General features: G+C 38.8%; 1 protein-coding gene across 1 annotated transcript in view; it reads left to right on the top strand.

The window, feature by feature from the left end:
• CACNA1G (calcium voltage-gated channel subunit alpha1 G) overlaps positions 1 to 17,092 on the top strand; it is a gene marked incomplete at its 5' end in the record, with an annotated part of 457,316 nt that overhangs the window by 412,352 nt on the left and 27,872 nt on the right. Inside the window, 6 exons of the mRNA XM_081320681.1 lie at positions 7,068 to 7,177; positions 9,430 to 9,563; positions 12,061 to 12,131; positions 14,332 to 14,410; positions 14,521 to 14,642; positions 16,105 to 16,449. Of these exons, the coding sequence (XP_081176807.1) occupies positions 7,068 to 7,177; positions 9,430 to 9,563; positions 12,061 to 12,131; positions 14,332 to 14,410; positions 14,521 to 14,642; positions 16,105 to 16,449 (861 nt within the window). The remainder of the gene's footprint in view (positions 1 to 7,067; positions 7,178 to 9,429; positions 9,564 to 12,060; positions 12,132 to 14,331; positions 14,411 to 14,520; positions 14,643 to 16,104; positions 16,450 to 17,092) is intronic.

Genomic DNA, 17,092 nt, shown 5'->3' with positions numbered 1-17,092 from the left:
CTGCCTCTTCAAAATCCTGCCTGTACTTCTGGTAATTCTCGATCCACATACTGCTGGAATCTAGCTTGTAGGATTTTAAGCATAACTTTACTAGCATGTGAAATGAGTGCAATGGTGTGATAGTTTGAACATTCTTTGGCACTGCCTTTATTTGGAATTGGAATGTAAACCAATCTTTTCCAATCCTGTGGCCACTGTTGAGTTTTCCACATTTGCTGGCAAATTGAGTGTAGCACTTTTACTGCATCGTCTTTTAAGATTTTGAATAGCTCAGCTGGAATACTCTCTCCTCTACTAGCTTTGTTGCTCAGCTTTCCTAAGGCCCATTTCACTTCACATTCTAGGATATCTGGCTCGAGGTCAGTGACCACCTCATTGTGGTTATCAGGGACGTTAAGCTCGTTCTTGTATAGTTCTTCTGTGAAGAACTTCAGCAGAAAACTGGCTTTACTGGCTGAGTGTCTTGAGAGGAAAAAGCATTATGAAACATTCCCTTCATCTCTCCAATTTTCTTGAAGAGATCTCTAGTCCTTCTTATTCTATTGTTTTCTTCTATTTCTTTGCACTGTTCATTTAAGAAGGCATTCTTATCTCTTCTAGCTATTCTCTGGAATTCTGCATTCAGTTGGGTGTATCTTTCTTTTTCTTCCTTGCCTTTCGCTTCTCTCCTGTCCTCAGCTATTTGCAAAGCTTCCTCAGACAGCCATTTTGCTTTCTTGCATTTCTTTTTCTTTGTGATGGTTTTAGTTGCTACTTCTTGTACAATGTTGCGAACCTCCGTCCATAGTTCTTCAGGCACTCTGTCTATCAGATCTAATTCCTTAAATCTATTTGTCACCTCTACTGTATATTCGTCAGGGATATGATTTAGTTCATACCTGAGTGGCCTAGTGCTTTTCCCTACTTTCTTCAGTTTAAGCCTAAATTTTGCAACGAGAAGCTCATGATCTGAGCCACAGTTAAATGGAATAAGATGTGTAAATATAAAATACTTGTAAGACTCATGATACCACTTGACACTTTTGCACCAACACATTTCCCTCACCCAGTCCCACACCAGTCCCTCAGATCTCAGGTCACAAGAACCTCCACCATAATTGTTAGCAATGCCAGGCAGCCCCACCCACTTCCAACTGGCAGAGAAATTGCTAGAAGTGGCTTGCCTTTACATTGCCACACTTGTGGTGCAGCAAAAACAAAACAAAAACCCACCATATTATGTCTGACAGTCCATCCCGAAACTTAGTATATGAGGACACTAGGACAGCTTGCCAGCCAGTGGGATGAAAGAATGGGAAAAAGGAAGGTTGGGAGGTTGGGGGGAGTTTGGGGAAAACAATCCTTTCCCTAAGGAGCTCATCCTCTCAAATTTCAGAACTGTTCTGCCATTTTAAAATTTGGGAAATCCAGCCAGAAGTAAACTTAGTTTGGCTTTGAAGCAGAAATGCTACACATACATATACAGTAGTACACACTGTAGATCTCCTCTTTTTGGAGGCAGAAATGGAGACTAAGTAAGAAGGGATAGAACCAACAGAGCGTAGAAGCTAAAATGCTGGAGTACGACTATACTATGCTAAGAGAATAGGCCATTTTGCCCTAACGGGGTTTTTTTAGTAGTGGTGGTGGTGGTAGCAATTAATAATATCCAAGGCCAACCATGGAGTATGGTTGGACTAATACAAGCAAAGTGTAAATGTTGATTTTACTGTCCTTATTAAATATTCAGAATCCTGAAATCTTTAAACTCACTTAACTCCATGACTACACAAAATAACAGTCCAACCTGTTCTTGTGACCTCAACAATTTAATTTTCAGCAGGACCAGAAACTAAGGGCCTGTCTTTCTTCCTGCTGTGATGATTCAGCTTTTTGGCTGAGCAGCTACTCCCTGCTCCATTAGCAGACGCACTCTTCCATTTAAAATTGTACGTTCAAATTATAAGAACAACTGCTTCCAAATCACTTACTTATGACAGTTAGATGGAAATGGCTGCCAATTTGTGTACCAGAGTTATTTTTATTTCCTACCGCTTTGAGAAGGAACAAATGCCATAGGTAAACAAAGATGAAGTAGAGATGGAAACTCAAAAGTACTTAAAAGTCTAATATGATGAGAAAATATGGGAGTGTATAACCTCGGTGGCTGCTTCATCTTGAACAAGTGGCTGGTTGCTTATACTATGATCCAGTAAATTTCACGCTAAAGTAGATTGTTAATTATGTCTTTACAGTGACTAGCTTTGTATGATTATGAAACACAGAAGGATGCAATCATTGGGTTTTTTTACCCAAATGTTTAGCTAATTCTGTCAGCCAGTGTCACCATCTAGAAATAATAATAGTCTCATGCCGATACAATGAGCTAAATAGGTTTGATGTAAATTGAACTGAATGTGCAGTACATTTGGTCACTAAATACTACATAACTTCCATTGAAACATGCAACCACAGGTTCACAAATCTCAGTGGCAGATTTGTAATGGCATCTTCATTTGGAAACACTCTGAGTTCCTGTGAACTTTGTGATCCAACAAGTAGCAGTAGAAACTTCCTTGCACAGATGTTTCCTGAGCTGGAGCAAAGAATCCAATGATAAACTGCTTCTGTTGTCTGTTGGCAGGATCAGACTGGTTGTTTTGCAAATTAGACCAATATAATAATAATAATAATAATAATAATAATAATAATAATAATAATAATAATAATAATAATAATAATAATAATAATAATAATAATTTTATTTATATACCGCCCTTCTCCCGAAGGACTCAGGGCGGTGAACAGGGCAAACATATAAAAATACAAAGATACCAAAGTTTAAAAAAAATTAAACACAATGCCCAAGCTAAAACAATAAATAGATATATTAAAAACAACAGTATACTAATAATAATAATAATAATAATAATAATAATAATAATAATAATGATGATGATGATGATGATGATGATGATGATGATGATGGAAGGGACCTTGAAGGTCACCTACTCCAACCCCCTATAGTATACTATTTCAGACAAATGGCTGTCCAGTCTCTTCTTAAAAACTTCCAGTGTTGGAGAATTTACCGCTTCTGGAGGCAGGTTGTTCCACTGGTTAATTGTTCTCTAAGAAGTTTCTCCTTAGTTCTAGGTTGCTTCTCTCCTTGATTAGGTTTCCATCCGTTGCTTCTTGTCCTGCCTTCAGGTGCTTTGGAGAATAGGTTGACTCCTTCTTCTTTGTGGCAGCTCCTGAGATATTGGAACACTGCTATCATGTCACCCCTAGTTTTTATCTGTTCAGTAGAATATTGGCATTAATATTAGAACCTCATTGGCAGGATATTACCATATAAACAAATCTGACAGGCCACTTAGCACCATGATACTACTACTCAGGTTTAGACTTTTTCATTGGTTGGGACCCAGAAAGAACAGGAAGAAAAACATTTAAAAAATTGAACAAACATAGGAAGATCAGGCAAGGCAGTAATCTGGAAGGGAAAAGACACATTCAAAAACACAAAGCCCATTATACTTTGAAAAAGTTCAAAAATTTACTCCATTTTCTTTTTTATATATAACTTTATTAATATTGTAAGGAAGGAAGGAAAGGCCTTTAAAATTTCTTTACAGCATTTATAAGTATAAATTTACCTCTTGATCTATGGTTATACAGCATGACTCATTTTTATTTTTATTTTAATCATAAAAAACATATAAGTTCATTTTCTTCTATTTCATGCAAAAAAAATTCTATAAAGTGTTTCCAGTCAGCAATACATATTGACAATGTCTTTGATCAGAGATGTCTAACTGCCCATCTCAGCAAGTTCCATCATCTTCACCATAGATTCCTCTATAGTGGATAATGTTGAAATTTTCCACCTCTGTGCATATAACAATTCACTGCAGTTATCATATATAAAAATAGTTCCATGCCTTTCTTTCCAACTGCCTATGAACATTATCTATCTCTGCCTCTATGTCTTCCTCTCCCCAATGTAAAATTTGTCAAAACCTGTAGAATTTTTTCTCTAATATTTTCATCAGAATTCTCTGGAATAAATTCAGACAAGATTATTTCTTTCTCAATTCCAGTGGAATTATGCAGTTCTCTCTTCAGTTTTATCAATAACGTCTGTCTTATGATCCACAATTTCTACTCTATCATAACTTGTTTTATATCTCCAGATAATTACTTGACAGAGATTTCCTACATTTTAACATTATTCATCTCCTATTTCATCTTTACAAATCTTTTATCCTTTTTTTTCTCAAAAGTTGTAAATGTAGTCTCAAATAATTCAGTTAATTTACTGCCAAGTTGTTCAAATATTTTTTTGAAGTAAATCTAATTGAATTGCTTTCTCTTCAGGCTGCTCTAAGGATACTCTGAGTTTTGTAATCCAAAAGTGGAAAGTATCTCAAAGGAAGAAAGAAAGGCAAATTCTCCCCACTTTGTAGTCAAATTGTAGTCAAATGTCACATCAACATCTTTATAGTTACAATCATGCATGGAACCAACTCATGTTACACTTATCTTTCATTTTGTAAATTCCGCAAACTATCTGCAGTCTTTAGCAATGCGTAAAAAACATTCCCATGGAAGATCTGATTTTGCCTAATTCAATTGTAGTTATTCCAATGCACTTTAATAAAATAATTTATTTTTTTTAACTATAACTCTTCCCTTTGTCCATTTTAAACTTTGTTAAATCATCTCCTGTTAAGATTTTTTGTCAAATGTTTTTTAACCTTTAAGTTTTTAGTTTTGTAAATCCAAAAAAAAATGAAATTCACCAAGAGGAATCTTATCCTGTCATAAAAGAAAATATCCTAATCTATAGAATAATTAATTCCAGGTTTGGCTAAACAGATTGTCTATAAAGGCTACATCCTGGCTGTGAATTTAGATGGAATCCCACACATTTTAGCCAATCTGCTCACAAGCAAACTGAAAAACCTTCCACCTCTCTTTAAAACAAACATAATAATAATAGTAATAATAACAACAACAACAATAACAACAACAACGGTGGTGGTGGTGGTGATGATGATGATGATGATGATGATGATGGAAGGGACATTGGAGGTCATCTAGTCCAACCCCTTGCTATACCATTTCAGACAAATGGCTATCCAGTCTCTTAAAAACTTCCAGTGTTGGAGCATTCACAGCTTCTGGAGGCAGGTTGTTCCACTGATTAATTGTTCTGACTGTCATGAACAATTTCTCCTTAGTTCTAGGTTGCTTCTCTCCTTGATTAGTTTCCATCCGTTGCTTCTTGTCTTTCCCTCAGGTGCTTTGGAAAATAGCTTGACTCCCTCTTCTTTGTGGCAGCCCCTGAGATATTGGAAGACTGCTATCATGTCACCCCTTGCTCTTCTCTTCATTAAACTAGACATACCCAATTCCAGCAACCGTTCCTTATATGTTTTAACCTCCAGTCCCCTGATCATCTTTGTTGCTTTATTGCTCTTCTCTGTACTTTTTCATGACTGCAAGGAAGATTGAAAACTGGAATTGGGACATTTGCCTCTATTTCCATGATGCTTTATCTTTTCTATATTTTATCTACAGGTAATCCTGATAGCATCATGCACTGTGGCTCAGCGACTTCTTGCGGTCTTTATGGTAAGAAGCCTCTGAGCCACAGCCTGGCAAGCAGCCATTATGGCACTGCTTGCTGCCCCATAAGCCAGAGTGCAGAATGGTCAAAAGAGCAGAGATAGAGGGTAGATAGGTTTGTGGGGAAGTTGAATTGGAGGTAGTCCCTTATGCTACTGAGGCTTGGGGCTGGGAGAGACCAAGCGTGAAATGGCTTTTTTTGGAGTGGGTCCTCAGCTAATGACCAGTGGAAGTCAGTTAATGACAGCAAATGGGAGTGCCAAGAACGCCATTGCTCAGTTATGTGGTCATATGATATTGTGCTTTAAAACCACATCACTTAACAATAGAAATTCTGGTCCTAATTGTGGTCTTAAATCAATGACTTCCTATACAGATCTTTTCCCTCTAATAACTGCATGATATTTTCTTCCCATAATAACCTATTTTTTCTCTCTCTAAATTTGGAATCAGGATTAAATATTCATGAAATACTGTCATTCAACAATTAGAATTTTATCTCCCCAAAGTCTCTACTCAGTGATACATTCTTGATAGCAGTATTTGATAAAAGGCAGCACTGACATATTAGTAATAGATTCTGTCTTTTGGAGAACTAAGGCGAAGGGAATTGTTATTTGTCCAGCCTAAATTGTTTATTTGCTTGCTTGCTTGCTTGCTTATACTTGGATTTATATGCTAGCCTAATCCAGGAAGACTCAGAACAGACCATAAGACCCTGTCCAGTTAGGCAATTAAGAAAGGGCAAGGCAAACCAGCGACTGACAATTGCAATACACTTTGCACCGAAAGGGTAAACTTACATGGACATATCTTGTAGCAGGGGGCCTCTCTCTGCCCAACAGTTCCTCAAACCTTTTGGAATAGCCAAGTCTTTACAGTTTTCTGGACTATTAACAAGGAAGGAGCCGATCTAATTTGCAGGAGGGGAAAGGATGGCATTTGGACTGCCTTCTTATCCTTTAATTTAAGAAAAGGTCAGCTGCAGAGATCCCAGAGAATAGCCTGCTCAGGAGCATCCCCACTTCTTTGAAGGGCTCATAGTGAGCAAGTAGGGCTGCTTCTGAGAAGGCTACTCTCTGGGATCTCTTAAATAAGGGATGAAAAGAGAGTCCACTCCTCCTGTTCTTTTGGATGGGCAAAATCCAATGGATGTAGGTAGTCCTCACGATGTTTAGGCCCTGAACTTGTTGTTGTTGTCAACTTTCCTGAAAAGCATCGAGGGTTGACTTTTGCCCTTATCATCTCTCTACTTGGAATGACAGCAACATTTCAAAAACTAACACTATCCTGGTGTCTGATATACTACATCTACAAGCTTCTCTTCATTTAGCAGTTCACTCTTTTTCCTATAAAGCAGAGAATAGAATGGACTCAACTGAAAATGAAATTTGCCAATATCCTCTTAACAATATGCAGTTATCTACCGTTTGTCTCTCTCTCTCTGCTTTCAGATTCTCGAAGAAGCTCTGAAGATCTGCAATTACATTTTCACAATCATCTTTGTCATGGAATCAGTTTTCAAGCTCATTGCATTTGGGTTTCGTCGGTTCTTTCAAGATAGGTAATAATGATTCAGAATAACATGGCAAGGTGGTTTTGTGGTGGTTTATTTCCTTCAAAAAGTCCCATTCCTAATGCTTCCAGTTACAGCTCTTTCTGTTGTCTAAATATATAGATGTAGATTATTTTTGGACCATTATTAATGCTAATGTGCTAATTAACAGAAAAATTAGTTGAATACATAAATAGTATCTTTTTTGTGACACTTAAAAAAAAGAGAAAACCTGGAAAAATAGGAATACTCACATAGTAATTTTATGCCTTTTTAATTGTACCTCAAAATCTTTCTAAAGTGGATCCTCATCGTATTAGGATCAGCCTTGATTTATATATTAGAAAGTTTAATTTTACCTATCTGTTTACCACATTTGGCAATTAACTACTAATGACTTAATAGGAAAATAAATGGGCAAAACTTAGAAAGATGCCAGGTTTATTTCCTATTGAAACTAGCTGAGTTAGTTGTGATCTGTAGAAGTATTTCCAGCTGCTTATATTGATATTTCATCTTTGCCAACTGAATTCAAATGATACAGAAATATATATGAACATGGATGCCTACCTTTCTCAATTTCTGCTTCCCTCTATGAAGGAGTCCGTGTTTTGCTAAACTCTTTATGGTAAAATCATCTAATGCAGTAGTTGTCCCCAAACTCATGTCATACTGGTGTATTTTGCTCCACCACATCTGCACACCACATTTGCAGCAGCTGTAACTCTCTTATTACTGGTAGTCCTCAACTTAAAAACATTTGTTTAATAGTGGTTTAAACTTATAATGTTGAAAAAGTGACAAGTGATCCTCACACTTATGACCATCACAGTGTCCCCAAGGTCACTGATCATAACTTGAATGCTTGGCAACCAGCATGTATTTACAATGGTTACAGCATCCGGGGGTCATGTGTTCACCATTTGTAGCCTTCCCAGGAGTTTTGAAAAAGCAAAGTCATCAGGAAAAGCCAGCATTAGTTAACAACTGCATGAATCATTTAATGACTGCATTGATTTGCTTAACGACCCTGGCCAAAAAAAGTCATAAAATTAGGTGCAACTCCATGAAAGACCACATTAAAGTTCCAATACCAATTATGGTCATAAGTCAAGGATTACCTATAATGTGAACCAATCTTGTTCCCATCACACTGATATCTTGGGTTGTCACTGTGGCCCTCATAGACACCAGAGAAAATACTGGCTTCTCCCTTGTTGCTTAATGTACGTAGCTTGTGCCTTTATTCTTTTATGTTTTTAAAATGAAAAGTTAGCATGCTGCAATGCAAAATACCAGCCTCAAACACAAGCTTTATTTCCAAAAATGCATTTATCCTTGAGGCACCTCTTTTTTAAAGAAATGAAAGGAGACTGCAGCTTGGTGTGCCTACTTATTTAGTAAAATGTCAAAGGCAAACTGAGGTGACAGCTGCTATATGGGGAAGTTTAGAGGGGACAGTGAAGAGCAAGCTCAGGAAAGATGGTCATGTTTGCCATGGCAGCCATTTTGTGCTAAAAGTGCCCATGTGTGCCAAATGGGGATCTTGAATGTTATTTCCTCATGAGCATGTAGAACGGTCCAACTGTTAGTGCCGCTGTCATATCTCTTCAGGTGTTCAGTAGTCCCAAATAATTCATTTACTTATGGAGAAGTTGCAGCAGAGCAGAGTTTCTCAGTACTAGTTATTTGTCATTATTTTAGTGAGCTGATTAGATTGTGAAGAACTCTCTCAGACATACACATAGACATAAATAGTGAATATATTGAATAAACTCAGATGATATAGAATTAATGTGATACCTCTCCATCAAGAGCATCTTGTTCTGTTTGTACCTGAACCCCATCTTGGCCATATAACCTTGAAAATTTTCCTTGCATTGCCCCCCCCCACAATAGCAAGTCTTTTTTAAAAACATTTTGGACAAACTAAGTTCACTTTAATAAAATATTTAGAGAAACATAGCTTGAATAAAATATTTTTGAAAACTGAAGTCAACGTTATCTTTTTAATTTTTTTCTGTTGCCCTGCAGATTAATTCATTCCAGGTGCTGGTGTATTCAGACTTGACTAAATTTGTATTCTAATAATGCATCTTTTGTTTAATTTGATTTATCTCAAAAACTGCTAAAGGTGGAGTGTCAGTTCATGAATGCATAAATGCCTGAAATGATTGAAATTCTTTGTCACATAACCCCCTCCTTTGCTAGCAAATAATTTAGCAGAATTTTTTTCCATTTGATTTTTGTCTCACCTTCAGATGGAATCAATTAGACCTAGCAATCGTCCTCTTGTCCATCATGGGGATCACACTGGAAGAGATTGAGGTGAATGCATCACTGCCCATCAACCCTACCATTATCCGCATTATGAGGGTCCTCAGGATTGCTCGAGGTCAGTCCCCACCCCATTGTTTCTGGAGCTCTTCACCCTATAAATCTTTTGGCCAAATAGGAACTGATCATTTCTGGCATAATAGACTCTTCCTAGTAGCATGTATACATCTTAAGCATCCACTACAAAGCTAATGCTAACCTTGGTCTATTATCTTGCCTTATTAATCGAGCTAAGAGCTATGGTGGTGCAGTGGTTAGAATGTAGTATAGCAGGCTAATTCTGCTGACTGCCAGCAGTTCAGCAGTTCAAGTCTCACCGACTTAAGGTTGACTCAGCCTTTCATCCTTCCGAGGTTGGTAAAATGAGGACACAGATTGTTGGGGGCAATAGGCTGAGTCTGTAAACCGTTTAGTGAGGGCTGTAAAGTGCTATGAAGCAATATATACAGTAAGTGCTATTGCTATTGCTATTGCTAATAACTCCATTGTAGCCAACCCATTGTCTAGTTTTGCGTGGAAAATATGACAATTTGATCTCTTGCATCCCCGGAACTAATTATGGGCTAGCTAGATGAAACAGCTAAGATATGCAGATGATACCATTCTAATGGCAGAAAGTGAAGAGGAACTAAAGAGCCTCTTGTTGCGGGTGAAGAAGGAGAGTGCAAAAGTTGGGTTGAAACTTAATATTAAGAAAACCAAGATCATGGCATCCGGCCCTCTCAATTCCTGGCAAATAGATGGGGAAGAAATGGAGATAGGGACAGATTTTATTTTCCTGAGCTCCAAGATCACCACAGATGGGGACTGCAGCCAAGAAATTAAAAGTTGCTTGCTCCTGGGGAGGAAAGCTATGGCAAATCTAGACAGCATTCTAAAAAGCAGAGACATCATCCTGCCAACAAAAGTGCGTATAGTCAAGGCTATGGTCTTCCTAGTTGCAATGTATGGCTGTGAAAGTTGGACCATAAGAAAGGCTGAGCGCCAAAGAATTGAGGCCTTTGAACTATGATGCTGGAGAAGACTCCTGTGAGTCCCTTGGACTGCAAGGCGATCAAACCGGTCAGTCCTAGAGGAGAGCAACCTTGACTGCTCTTTAGAAGGCCAGATCCTGAAGTTGAAACTCAAATACTTTGGCCACCTAATGAGAAGGAAGGACTCACTGGAGAAGAGCCTAATGCTGGGAAAGATTGAGGGCAATAGAAGAAGGGGACGACAGAGAATGAGGTGGCTGGATGGAGTGACTGAAGCAGTAGGCATGAGCTGAAATGGACTCCAGAAGATGGTAGAGGACAGGAAGCCCTGGAGGAACGTTGTCCATGGGGTCACGATGGGTCGGACAAGACTTCGCAACTAACAACAACAACGATGAAACAGTGATTTCTCTCAACCGAAGGAGCTTCCTGCATTTCTCGGTTCTCAAGGTGTCCCCCAAAGTTCTCCCTTTCCTCCATTTTATGCATATAGTTAAACTGAGACAACCTGACCAACTCAAGATCACTGACCTTCATGGCTGAGCAGGGATTTGTCTCTGGATCTTTCCAATACTAGACTAGCATATCTTCTCAAAAACAGGTTTCTGTTACTGCTGTGAACACTTGTTTGGGTGTCAGACATTACAAATAGTAATGTATTAAAACTATTTGGTCCCAACTACTCTGATTAATTTGTGCCACTGTATTCCAATGGTGTTATTTATTAATTATACATGGTGTTGTTTGCTCCAGGCAACAAAGTATTAAAGGAGTTTATTATGGAACAAGTGAAGCTGGTGACATTAGGCTATGAAGTCCTCAGCTTGGAAGATCACAGGCTCACTATTGCTGTGTCCTAGATTTGGAATCAAAGAGTACAAACAACTTTGATTTCCTCCTCAGTCTTGGTGCCATTTAAATCAGTGAGCATGTACTTGGCCTCTTAGCTCTGAGATCAAAGATGAATTTTCAGAAATGGTAGATTAGATAAATTTCTGACCTTTGAAAACTGGTTTGCTTTGCTCAGTAGCTGGTGTGTGTGTGTGTGTGTGTGTGTGTGTGTGTGTGTGTGTGTGTGTGTGTGTGTGAAGGCCCCTTTTCAGTGGTGGGATTCAAATATGTGAACAACCAGTTCTCTGTGTGGATGCCATTTCCAGAAGTCCATTCTAGGCATGGGCAACAAAAAATTAGCTACCGGTTCTACCGAACCACCACTGCCCCTTTTGCATTCCTGTTATAATGTTGGCATCACCTCAATTAGTACGTGAAAGAACTGGGACTTCATCCTTGGGACCTCTGTGTAGAACATAGTTTTGTAGACATTTTAGGCACTGTGTTCTCATGATAGGCTACCTCATTGAACAGCTTTCCCAGTGCAAAGTTTGGGAATTGAAGTCCAATACATTTGAAGTATTCTAGGCTGAAGAAGACTCCATAAAACATTGTCCTGCACATTGACTGTTAGTGGAGGATGTTAGGACACGATTCTTCGGGTAATTGTTGTGAATATTGAAATTTACATTTCCTTTCCATGCATCATTATTATGACAATGATATCACAAACCTTTCATTTTTCTGCAGTGTTAAAATTGCTGAAGATGGCTGTAGGGATGAGAGCTCTTCTGGATACAGTCATGCAAGCACTGCCTCAGGTAACCTTTCAGTCTAATCATCCAGACTTCAGTTAAGTTTCCTTCACTGCCTAATTATCTTAGGAATTTAGATAATTCTGTGCAAGGTTCCTATATTTGTGTCTTCTTGAAGGCTAGAACTTTGTTGGGGATTGGCTGAAATCAACTGCTTTTCCCCTGAATTCTTCAGCTAGTATTTTTTTTCCTAGTATGTAAAATTGCATCAAATATAAGTGTTCATTTGTAAAGGAGAAGGACTAGTAGAACCTGGGGGTGGAGTTAAAAGAGGGATCAGCCTAGAATCCCTATGTAGTTAAATCTGCTTGTGGCTACATAGGGATTCTAGGCTGATCCCTCTTTTAACTTTGCCGCCCAGGTTTTGCTATTCCTTCTATAAGTTGTGCCCGTACTTATATACCCCAAAGTAAATCAGTAACTTGATACAGTGAGAAAAAAGAAGAGTGAGGGAATTGTGCCAATTCAGAAACCATCTATCTATTTAAAATAAGTTGTTTAAAAAAAGGTAAGAAACAATTTGCATTAATAAAGCAGAGGGGAAAGGCTGGAGGAAGAAAATTGCATTATGTTTGTCCATCTATGAGCAAAAGACATTGTGTGTAAGTTAGTGCCAATTCAAGAGAGAACCTTTCTTTCTAATGAAAAGATTGCAATCTCTAAAGCTAATTAGTTGATGCCTCATGACAATACTTGCTGTATTTTTGAGTATAATTCACACAAATTTAATGGTGTAAAATTAAACCTGTTCTGAAATTTAAAAACCCAAATAGAAACAAAAGTCCAAAAATGTAAGCACTCAGATGCTTTTTCTTTTCCTGATTTTTTTTTCTGATCTTCAGAGCAAAAATCAATTCTACAGCTCAGAAATGTTAATTTTCCAGACCCTGAACAAGTTTCTTCATCCTAGTTCCCTTCAGATGTGGTAATTCTCATAATTCCCAGGCAGTACGGCCATTTGGTGTTATAGTCCAATGCATCTTAAAAGCACCAAGTTTAGAAGACAAGATTTCTTGTTAGTGCTATATAATAATAATAATAATAATAATAATAATAATAATAATAATAATAATAATAATAATAATAATAATAATAATAATAATAATAATAATAATAATAATAATAATAATAATTTTATTTATATACCGCCCTTCTCCCGAAGGACTCAGGGCAGTGAACAGGGCAAGCATAAAAAATACAGAGTTACAAAAGTTAAAAAAGGATTAAATATATGCCCACTAAAAACAGTAAATACAAATATTAAAATTACAATAAAAACCCCACCCATCCCCCATCAGGCCAGGACGGCTTGTTCAAATAAGAATGTCTTTAGATCGCGATGGAAGGAGCGAAGATCGGGCGCCATCCGGAGCTCAACCAGTAACTGATTCCATAATTCCGGGGTGCCCACAGAGAAGGATCTCCCCCTAGGGGCCACCAATCGACATTCTCTGATCGGTGGCACCCTGAGGAGGCCCTCTCTGTGGGAACGCACAGGGAGAAGGGAAGTTGATGCCGGCAGCAGGTGTTCCCTAAGGTACTCTGGACCCATGCCATGTAGGGCCTTAAACACCATTACTAGTACCTTGAATATAATGGGCCAGGTGGTAATCTGATATTGTTCTTATGCACCATGCAATATGCACAACATCCCAAAGCTACAACTCTTGATGGAGCAGAAACATATGCTCAGCTTTTAAACTTTCAAATATTTTGCTTTTTTTTTTACTGGAGCAAGTTGTAGTCAGTGGACTAGTCACTTGACATTTAAAACTGGTTTATTTATTCAGCCGGGCATTTGGGGATCAGGAAAAGCTTTCGGAATCATTTTTCTCAATGCAAGTCCTTCTCTTATTACCAACACTTATGGACATTTAAATTTAAAATACGTGTACATGTTCACACACAAGAAATCTTAGCAATAGACTAGTGACCAGATGAGATTTAGTAAAGCTAAAGAAGGAAAGGAGAGATATTCAGATGCAGGAACTTGAAAATGTCTAAATACTGATGAATTACAGTTCCCGGCATCCCTCACTGTTGGCCATGTTTACTCTGACAAAACGAATTCAGCAGTATCTGGAAAGTGGCACGTTCTCACCTTTGGGAAACTAATATAGCATGTACATTCCTCATTGTGAAACTTACTTGGGTGATGTATAACCTCAATGAGTATTTTTCCCCTTCGTTTCTTATCTCGTTGCAGGTGGGGAATCTAGGTCTCCTCTTCATGTTGTTGTTTTTCATATTTGCAGCTCTTGGGGTGGAGCTGTTTGGGGATCTTGGTAAGTTCTCTGCATGGCCTAAACTATAGAATTGTTTGTGGCAATAACATCAAAACAACCCCTTTATGACTAAATTGTCTTTATTTATTTATTTTTTATTGCACACACAGAATGTGATGACACTCATCCCTGCGAGGGTTTAGGGAGGCATGCAACATTTCGCAACTTTGGAATGGCTTTCCTCACACTCTTCCGTGTATCCACAGGAGACAATTGGAATGGGATAATGAAGGTAAAATTGTCTGTCATCAGAAAAACAAAATGAGTAGAAAAACACAATATATATTTTCAGGTTCTGAAAGACTGGCACAATTACTGTTTGGAATATTTTCATTCTCTGAATTTTAAGTATAAGTAAGCTGCTCCGGCAGTATTCAAGATATACAAGTGAATAACAAATTATATACTTATCCAAATTGTTTCTTCTAAGTTTTGCAACAATAGGTATCATTTCCCCCCCTCCACGCCCATTCTTGATTAAGCTGTCACTTTTTCTGCATTATTCATGGAACGACCTTAGTCAATCAGGCATCACATTGTGATTGTGACATCATCAGGATCATGGAGAGGCAACCCACAGAACCATGTAGCCCTCACTGATATTTGCAGCTTTCAGAATCCTTTTGTAATTTGCATCTGAGGTTTGGCATCATGGTTTGCTTCGAAACTTTTTAAAAGACTCCTGGCTATGCACAATGTCATTTTGTACCAACCTACTATTTTATTTCAGTTAAAGTGAAGGCCACCAAAAAGTGGCTCAGCACTAATCAAAAGGAAAAGGCTTAATATGAGTAAAGCCAGAGTAATTAGCTTCTGAGTTAGGTAAATGTTTTCAAACAATGCCAGCGGCCAAACTCAGCACATAATTGATGTTATTCGCATTTCCCAGGCCCTAATCACTTCTACAAATGCTCTGGTGGATTATGCCTTTTCAGTTGGAATCATGAAATCATTCTCTCTTGGCCAAAGCAAGAAAGCAGCCATTGCAAATACACTGATTTATCTATAGATGTCAGAATGTTATGCAGTTCTAAATGCATTGTGCCTGTGTGCAGGATGGTAATCTTTTCAAAGATTTCATCCAGAGTATGAAAAATACTAAGTACTAAGGGATGCGGTGGCTCAGTGGGTTAGGACGCTGAGCTTGTCAATCAGAAGGTCGGCAGTTTGGCGGGTCGAATCCCGAGTGCCGCGTAGCAGAGTGAGTGCCTGTTACTTGTCCCAGCTTCTGCCAACCTAGCAGTTCGAAAGCACGTAAAAATGCAAGTAGAAAAATAGGGACCACTACGGTGGGAAGGTAACAGCGTTCCGTGCGCCTTTGGCGTCTAGTCATGCCGGCCACATGACCACCGAGACGTCCTCGGACAAGCGCTGGCTCTTTGGCTTTGTAACGGAGATGAACACCAGCCCCTAGAGTTGGAAACGACTAGCACGCATGTGCAGGGGAACCTTTACATTTACCTTTTATGAAAAATAAGACATTCTAGTAGACCCAGAAGAAGGAACTTTCAGTGGTCAAGTTCCTAAAATTCTATAGAAACTGATCAACCTGGAGGACACTCATTCACCATCTTCCACATGGGTTCGGGCCATATAGGCTTGAAGTTAGAATCTGAGTGGCATAAACTGCCAATTCCAACAAGTAGTTCTCAGCCACAACCATTTCCCCTTCACTTCCCTCTGTTCCCTCCCAGGACACTTTGCGGGACTGCGATGAGGAATCTACCTGTTACAACACCGTCATCTCGCCTATCTACTTCGTCTCTTTTGTGCTGACAGCCCAGTTTGTCCTGGTGAATGTGGTGATTGCTGTCCTGATGAAGCACCTGGAGGAGAGTAACAAGGAAGCTAAAGAAGAAGCAGAACTGGAGCTGGAGTTGGAAATGGAAATGAAGACAATCACACCGGGTGGGCACCCACCTTCTGACTCTTTCATGTGGACAAGCGGTAACACAGGAGAACGGCCTGAGAGTCCTGGAGGATATGCCAACCCTATGCAAATCAAAGTGAATTCTCAGCTGTCAGTGATCCATCCTATGGTGAGAACCTCAGGTGGTGGTTGAAGTGGGGAGTGGCCTTCACTTGTCTCCAGCAACATACTGTATGCACTCAAAGCTAAGTTTGAGTGGTTCCAATGATTTATCAGGGAGTTGTATTCCTTTTTCTATGCAAAATTCCCCTCAAAAAGCCTTAGGCAACAAAAGCAGGCCAAACATTAGATGTCCATGCAAAGTTACTACCGGTAATCAATTGCAAAGAGTGTTCTGCAGCCCCTTGACCAGCTCATTTATAACAGAGGCCCTGAGACCTCAGACACAGCTTTCCTTACTGGCAGTGCTAGAGAAGAGGTTTTTCTAAGGTTTTTCTCAAATACTCCTTTGCAGTTTAAAGGCTGCTCAATGGAATTGTGCCTACAGGTAGTATGTGAGATGTCGGGCACCTGTATACATGGGTGCCTGTTCACTATCACATCTACATGTCTGGCATGCAGTTTAATTATTCAGGTACGTGTCTGCTTTTTACCATTACAGAGCAATATTCAGTTTCATTGTTTAAAACTTCCAGCTGCTGTTCACATGAGTGTAGCACCAACAGTCAAGACTGGAAACCTCCACATAAGTAGAATGGGGGAACCTCCTATTTCATATCTGGAAACTGCCTTTCCTCATTAATTGATCATAT

This window comes from Vipera berus, assembly GCF_964194415.1.
Source record: "Vipera berus genome assembly, chromosome: 2".
Lineage (NCBI taxonomy): Eukaryota > Metazoa > Chordata > Lepidosauria > Squamata > Viperidae > Vipera > Vipera berus.
Note: the sequence above shows the minus strand (reverse complement) of the source record. Positions and strands in the feature narration are given on the sequence as shown.